Source organism: Lasioglossum baleicum, unplaced genomic scaffold (assembly GCF_051020765.1).
Source record: "Lasioglossum baleicum unplaced genomic scaffold, iyLasBale1 scaffold1215, whole genome shotgun sequence".
Taxonomy (NCBI): domain Eukaryota; kingdom Metazoa; phylum Arthropoda; class Insecta; order Hymenoptera; family Halictidae; genus Lasioglossum; species Lasioglossum baleicum.
The window spans coordinates 27306-35892 of record NW_027470274.1 but is presented as its reverse complement, the minus strand read 5'-3'; the positions used below and the strand labels follow the sequence as shown (position 1 = coordinate 35892).

Below are 8587 nucleotides of genomic sequence, written 5' to 3'. Positions count from 1 at the left end.
CCAAAAAAAGATGAAGTACGAATTAAACACTTATCAATGTAGCTGCAAATGTATGTGGGCCCCGTCCTTATATATTCTTATTAAATATTACATAACGTATATTCTGCTATTATTTTTCATAGCTAAAGGAAATAACAAGAACAAGAAAAGATAAAATGATTAAAATACCAAGTGCGTATACAGCGGGTAATCATTGTATGGTTACAATTTATAATCATTGTACGTTTGTTTTTTTTTCTGTTTTACTATCCTTTTGTTTTTCTAATATATAAGAAGTCAAAGTAATTGATGATTAAATGTATAGCGCATGAAATGCGAGCAGTTTTTTGCGAACAAAATAAGTAAAACCTTCAGTGAGTACACTTTGTGTTTGTATAACGAGAGTGTGAAGAAAAAGGTACAAGTAAAATTGTACGTGCGCTATAATTTTTGTCAATGATCGAGTTATTTTCAACCTATATGGGTCGCTAGGTGGTTACTATATTTCTTGAAACAGTAAAAAAACTTATTGTCAAATGTAATATAATTATAATACTTTTTCAAGCTGCTATTTGTTGGCATAACAGTGTTAGAATTATTGCAGTATAATGATTTAATGTTACGTCTATATAAGCCAGCGAACATTATTCATGTACATTTGCTGTAGAAGTTGACACAGAATGATGTGCAAGATTTCTGTACCGTAAATCAGCATATGCTATATTAGTTGATAATTTACAGATATGTTTGTTATACTTCTAAGTACTACCTAGCCGACTCATTTAGTCGTTGCATTTTTCTATAATACACAGTCACATTGATGTATTCTTGTTGGATTATTCTATCTTGTAACTTACTGTTGTAACATATACCCCATTCATGTCTAGTGTCAAGCAGAGCTGATTCTATGCTTTTGCTAGTTGGAAAACCGGATAAGATATGTTTTTAAGGGAAAAGAAAAAGATAACGAAAAAAGCAGAGCGTGAAAATTTAATTCTTTGCGTGTTTAAAGAAATAAAACAAGTTGAAGATTTTCATATCGTTAATTTAGACACGGGCGTGTAGGAAGTTAAAGGCAAATCACAAAAAGAACATAATAAATCGAAGAATCAGTGCTGGCGAAAACACGAGGCAACCAAAAATTATTATAAAACTAAAAAAAAAGTCACATTTAAGGTACTTTTAAAGCGTGGATCATATTTGGAAAGTAGGAGGTAACCATTGTATAAATGTAGTGGCAACTCTATAATACTACAAAACAAAAAAAAATCAATATATTCAACAATTATTCGAAATACTAAATGAAAAATGCACTTTAATGGATGTTGTAACAATTTAGAGTATTCAAATTGCATCGACATTTTGCTGTAAATCTGTTCTTTGGAATACAACTCCTCTGCTAACTGAATGAAGGACATCTTTCTTTCTTAATAATGAAAAAAAAAGGGAAAATCATTTACAAATAATAGCTGTGTATTGGGAAACAAAGAACAATCTTTTTTTTCTTTACCCCAACAAGCAGAGAAGTTTCTCCAATGACAGATATTTTAAGTTTGTTTCTTTTGATGAAAAAAAAGAAAATAAAAAAATATATATATATGTATATGTATATGTGTGTCTATATATAAATATACATATATATATTTATCTTCGTTTTTTCTTGTATAATGCAATTACACGACACACATGCAAAGTAGAGAGAATGGTAATGGTTCATAGAGATTCTCTGTTGAGTTGAAAAGGAAAATAATGAAAAGCTTTGCAGAACATACTGCACGGTTTGAAATAAAGGAAACAAACTTTCAGTAAAGTTTTGTAAAGAAAGCTGTTCGTATGAGAGGTTCTCGGAGATGGTTGGCTGACATTTTCGGAAGTTTAATGATTTATTGAAACGTGTTGTCATGTCTTGAATACAATTAAAGAACTATAAAAAAAGTAAAAAATAATTTTATATTATAAGTTCATCTTCCATTTTATATCCATACCTTTTTATCTCTATGTGCTACCTTTAATTTAATTATATGTTACTCTCTAAATTAATATTCTATTATTTTATAAAAACATAATTGTAATGAGGATTATTAAAATTATAATTTAATTGTTTCTTAAATACTAATTTAGTTAAGCGAAGTAAAACAAATAATTAACAGCATACACAATATTTTTCGCATTTTTATTTCAGTTTATTATTTATCAGAAAAGTTTTTTAAATATGACTATCAATTTTGTTAAAGGAATTTAATATCATAAAGTAATGTGATTTCAGGATAACTATACAGTTTGTTTTTATATTCCTGAATGTCAGTGATGTGAACCAAAGATTTGTCAGTCTTTTCCACGGTAGGAATGTAAATCAATGAATGTTTTTACATTTCCACGTTTTTCTATTTTTAAGTTAGCTGTAAAAAAGAATATTAGAACAAGATTTTCATTAAATATGAGATGCATAACTTAATAGAAAATAATTACTTACAATCAGTTTCATTCACATGCAATTCATTTCCATTATTCTGCGTCTCAAGTGATTTATCAACTCCAACCACGTGCACGCTTAATTTTCTAAAATTACTTCCATTAACTGTGTGAGACTTTATCCATTCCCTCAATTCGTCAACCGTGATGTGCTTTATCATATTTAATTCATTCTCTATTCTATCAAACATATAATTTCCAGTTATAATTTCCGCCAGTTTCTGTCAATTTCTTCTTTCAGGTGTATATCCGCACACTGTTTCAATGTTATCACTGCTTCTTTAACGCTGTCTAAATCCTTTTTCGATGTCTCTTCCAGAATATTATTAAACATTTCTAAGAAAGCTTCTATTCTGTTATCCGCGTGTTCAGTACTATACTTATCCGCTTGAGTATACACAATGATGGAATAACCAAGAATACCAAAGGTATCGCTTAATGAACAAGAAACATTGTAACCAAGTTGTTCCAGTGTCCTCAGTTGATTAAAAAGAGGTTCCTCCATGATCATCTGTATTGAAATTAATAGAAATACTTATTAGTTATACGATAAATTTAAAACAATAGAATTTAAACTTATACTTACAATTAATAATTCGATAATGACTAACAACTTGATGGATGAAATGCCAGATTGATAATAATTTATCACTACAGAGTTTACATCCGTACTATTAAAATTCTTTACTTTGCAATAATGCGATCCAACTGGTATTTGCACCACTCTCATATGTGGCATAGTGTTAGGCAACAATGGTCCGCAATTAAGTGCTTTAACGAATTCCTGAACGTTTTTAATCACATCATCCTTGGCCATATTTCCTTGTACTAGAGACTGAATATAAATGTGATCAGTAAAATGTTTAACGAAATTCTGGAATTCAGCAAATTCCACATTATGATCGCAACGTGTTTATCCGCTGCCATCCAGTGAACCAGCATAGAATTGATAATCTCACATCTCTGAAACAGTAAAAGAAAATGTAAATTTTTATTTACCCTTTATTGTTTATGACTTTGTAAGGATTACTACTTACTGAACTAATATTTTGGGCTTTACAAAATTATTATAATACGCTTTAATTTGTTCTTCTTTCATTACATCAAAAATTCCTTGCTTATTAATGTTGGAAAATCAGCTATATACTTTGCAATATTCATCAATAAAAGCTATAAATATAAACCAAAAAACAGTAAATTAGCAGAAACTTTGTAATTTATTTAAAAAAAAATTGTAATTTATTTTTCAATTATAAATCTACTTACAGGTAATTTTTGATTGAATCCATTCACTTTAAGCATAATACCCTTCTCTTTCGGGTAAATATCGTGATTTAATTCAGCAACTGTCGCTGGGTATAATGTTTCCACTAATAATTGATTTAACATCGCAAGGAATAAATCCATCAAAACTGCACTAAAATTTTAATTATTTCTGTAAAATTAAATTATGCTTTACGACTTTAAAGATTTACCTTTTTAATGAACAAACAGCCATTGGTGATATAATATAAAAATACATATAACATTCAGGTAAACCAAACTTCGGATCAGGCCGATACCAAATTTCGGTTATCTCGTCTGAATGGATTTTCGTGGGATATTTAGGCACACAAGGTGGTATTGTAATTAAACTGAAATCATCTGTAAGAAACACATTAGGTAGTGGTAAATGAAATTCAGGGAAAGGTTCAATAGTCTTCCAGCATTCTATCCACTCTTGAGGGATCTCCATATCTGTGTACTTGGTTTTGAACCAAGGTTCTATTTTATCAAACTCTTCATCATTAAATTTTTTATTAAAAATTATAATGTTTACGTCATTGGGTGTTAAATAATTTAAGCATGCTTGTATAGCTTCTGGATTGTATTCAAATATAAATCACATCCAGTGATGTAATCACGAGGTGGATAATAATGCATGTTTTCACATAAAGCTTCCACGTATTCTGCTGATGGAGACTCTTCTGCATATCTAAAAAGAAAAAAACTTTTTTCCTATCAATTATTTTAATTACTGTAATAAACAATTATTAAACAATTTAATTTACTTGAAATTCATTTGTTTAATTTGAGAGATTTCATCATAAATTCTTTTCTGTGGTCCTTCTTTACGCATTAAATTGATAAATGAAAATACGGCATTCAATACTTCTGGCAGATGATTATATCCTTGCTCAGTCAACATTAAAGACAAGTTGAACAGCGCGTACATTGAATTATATTCGAAGCCACTTTCCTCATTTCCACTAAAAATCTGAAGACACCACATTTTTTTCTTAAATAACTACTCAAAGAACCTTTGCCTTCGTATCCTATAATCCAGGAAAGATATTGATGTGGTTTACTCCTATACAAATCATGAAGGGGTGGCATGGCCCATGTTAGCTCAACCTGTAAATAAAACAAGATCATTATTAAAATTGCTACCACTTTTAAATGTATAAAGACATACTTTGCAGACATCTTTTATAGGTTTGATCTTATAAATTTTTCTGAAATGTGGTGTATCAAATGAATCTGCCCCTTTAAACTGAGTAAAATCATCAGGTGGTAAATCATTATTTGGTACATTTGCAAAACATTGTATCACATAGTCTTCTAATACATCAAGTGTAAGTCTGGCCTGTAATAAAATTCGAAAGTCAATATTATTTATATTTTATAGCAGATTTTGAATTTGGACAATATAAAACCAACCTGTATAGTAAGTTTCATTCTGTGAGCACTATAGTGACGCTCTCTGAACTATGCAATTCTTCATAGAGTTTTTCATCAGTCACATTATCTCGTAATGTAATCAAATTACCCCAACTAAATTTCCTTGCTGGATGATTCAACTGAGCAAAACTACTAAATAATTGCTCTTCTCTACAAAAATCGGAGGGTAAGGCCATCTGAAATTCTATATACAATATCTAACATTATTATTTTCTGAAGTAATTAAATCACATTGTATTAATGGTTTGTAATATATACCACTTTCTACAGCTTCACGTTCTCTGGTTATAGCATCCTTCTTCATTAAAGGTTTAATAAAAAATTGAGCAAAACGATCAAGTGCAGATAGAAGATGTTTTTCTTGTACCTCAAAGTAGAAGGTTGTTAATTCACATCAGTGGAGGCATTATCCGATCCACCTCTTTTTTTTAATAAATGTATCAAAATCATTTTCCTGCAAATTCTTACTATAAATACAAGTGTATTAAAATTTTTGTTTGAATGAGTACCTGAGAATATTTCTCCGATCCCATGAAAACCATGTGCTCCAAAAAATGTGCCAAACCTGGAATTTCTGGTGGATCACTGAAGCTTCCTACACCCACTGATAATCCACATGCTGCCTGTGTAAGAAACATGCGTAGCAGCACACTAAGAATATTAACAATTGATATATTTTATATAGATTAAGCATTATATATGGCATATTTTGATAAAAGATACCATTTTTTCTTCTCTTTTTATTCGTTTGGTGTAAGTACAAGAATCTTCAACTTCTTTATCAGAGTCTGACTGGTTATTCTCTGAGTCACTTTCTTCTTCGCTCTCTTCTTCATCATCTTCATCTTCTTCACTGTCAGTTTCTTCGTCGTCTTCCTCTTCATTTACCGTAGATATTGCTTCCACTGATAAGTACCAAATATTTATACTTTTATAAATCATTTAAAAGATTAGTATAAAGATAATATATAGTATAAGAAAATTAAAACAAAGTAAATTATTAATATAAATAAAGTTGTTTATGGAATACATATGTGTTTCTTTTACCTTTATCATCATTTTTGTCATCTTGATAGGAGTGTAGATCAGCAATTAGCAGAGCAGTTAAGCCATTTTCTAATTGAATCACTCTACATGGGAAAGAAAACTATTTATTAAAAATAAAATAAAAATGGAAAAAACTCAACATATGTTCCATTCGACATTTTTTTTTACTACTTTTACCTGTATTCTTTCATGTCATTTTCCGATTTAACAGGTGTTTCTAAATACGTAACTTTCGCTTGTGATTGTTTTGAAACACAGACAGAATTTTCCTGTGGCTGATTTTCCGTTTGCATTTTGTCAATGATCATCGTGTCTGTATCCAGGTTATGTTCAGTAGAAAAGTTCAAATTTTTAATCAAATTAACCGAGCCTTGATTTGGTTTTAATTTTTTCTCAGGTGGACTTTGAAGCGATTTTTTTAGCATTCTCGATACGTAAGGTGTTCTTTTATCCGCACATTGGAGAATCTTTGTGAAAAGATATCTCCGCAAACCCGATACCATGTATGACGAAGCAACCTATTTTCCACTATCACATCGACTCTGTGCTCTAATTTATTACGATGTCATCTGTTTGTATTGTATTTTTCTTTTATAAGATCAATATTCCTCTTGAAAGATTAATTTCTTTTCTATGAAAACATACCATTCTTTTTAATACGACATATAATATAAAATAATTCGTAAATATGAAAAATAATTTTTCTTATACAAATTACTTCACGAATTACATATTTAAATTATCACAAATTCTACGAGAATAAATAAGTTTTATTTCATTTTTTTATTTGTGAAATAATTCGTAAATATGAAAAATAATTTTTCTTATACAAATTACTTCACGAATTACATATTTAAATTATCACAAATTCTACGAGAATAAATAAGTTTTATTTCATTTTTTTATTTGTGAAATAATTCGTAAATATGAAAAATAATTTTTCTTATACAAATTACTTCACGAATTACGTATTTAAATTGTCATAAATTTTACAAGAATAAATAAGTTTTATTTCATAAATAAAACAAATATTATTGCAGATTTAAAAAAAAATCTATGATAAAAGTTTTATCTATTTGTAAATTTATATAGAATATAATTTTTTTAATTGACGTATCTAATCTGTTTATCTATCTTTACTAGCGTATTAAATAGATTAAAATAATATAATTGAAATTTAAGACTAGCTTGCACAAATTAAGAGCTAGAGATTAGAGAGTTTCGACTTTCATTTTATTAAAATTAATTGTTAGTCTCTTTCTAATTTATTTCCTAATCTCTTATAGTTTATGCTGCTAAAAAACTAAAACGATGTAAGGTGCACCTTTTATGAATAGAAATGGTTTAAGTAAACTTACAAGAGTGATTCATATGTTTCAAATGAATGAAATTTTACGTTTGTTTATTCAATATTAGATACTTATTTGTATCATTTATAAACTTATATAATATTAATTTCAGAATTATATTTGTCTACTAATAAATACCTTACAAACATTTATAAAGATTATATTTTCATAATATAATTTTGTACTAAAACTGAAGTATGTTAACAAGAAAACAAATGAATAAAAACATTATCAGAATTAAAATAACTTAAATAGTTATGATGTATAATTTTATCATAATTCTCGCCTTTTTATCAACGATTTGAATTAAAAATAAATAACAATTTATAAGAAATAACAATACAACTCTGTATACATAAAATATTGTAGCGCAATTGGAAACGATCCCAAATACGAATGCGTGAAATACAAAACGATTTTGAAGTTTTCATGTAAACTTGCTTGGTGGAATCGACAAGGTATACTAACATATATTTTATATTGTTGTACAGTAATAATATAAAAAAATAACAAACTAATTATATTTTATCAAACAGTTAAATTTTGTCGTATTTGATAAAAATTTACATTTAAGACGATTGGACCTAAGGAATAGATATTGTTTTTAACCTATACTTCTTGAAATAATTGCAGAAAAATGGCAAGAGAATCGGATGAGGAGCTTATAAAAGCATTTTCACAGTTACACGACAAAGTGTTTGATACTACGCAAAAGTTAAAATTGGCGGATTTGCAGATCGACAAATTAAAACGATCCAAACAGCTTGCTGAACTAACAATGAAAGAGGTAACCTCCTATCCAGAGAATACGAAAACTTACGAATCCGTTGGCAGAATGTTTCTTTTGGATGATATGGAGAGCATAAAAAGCCGGTCTTAAAAAACGAATGAAAAATGCCGACGAGAAAGTGAAAACTTTAGAAAATAATAAAACATATTTCCAACAAAATTTAAAGGAATGTGGAAACAATGTTAGGGAATTGCTCCAACAAAGACAGAGTAAAGACACGTCCGGTTAA

General features: G+C 28.6%; 2 protein-coding genes across 2 annotated transcripts; one reads left to right on the top strand and one right to left on the bottom strand.

Moving 5' to 3' along the window:
• Positions 1-2207: 2207 nt before the first annotated feature.
• On the bottom strand, positions 2208-6644 carry LOC143220569 (nardilysin-like). The gene is given in 23 exon segments (XM_076446188.1): positions 2208-2345; positions 2347-2378; positions 2453-2665; positions 2668-2962; positions 3038-3351; positions 3354-3414; positions 3482-3561; positions 3564-3621; positions 3718-3868; positions 3927-4326; positions 4329-4426; positions 4503-4728; positions 4731-4845; positions 4907-5077; positions 5152-5201; positions 5204-5356; positions 5431-5568; positions 5571-5601; positions 5603-5626; positions 5682-5795; positions 5896-6077; positions 6220-6302; positions 6397-6644. Coding segments are annotated over 23 exon segments (3375 nt in total).
• Positions 6645-8205: 1561 nt separating this feature from the next.
• On the top strand, positions 8206-8587 carry LOC143220573 (prefoldin subunit 1-like). The gene is given in 2 exon segments (XM_076446193.1): positions 8206-8433; positions 8435-8587. Coding segments are annotated over 2 exon segments (381 nt in total).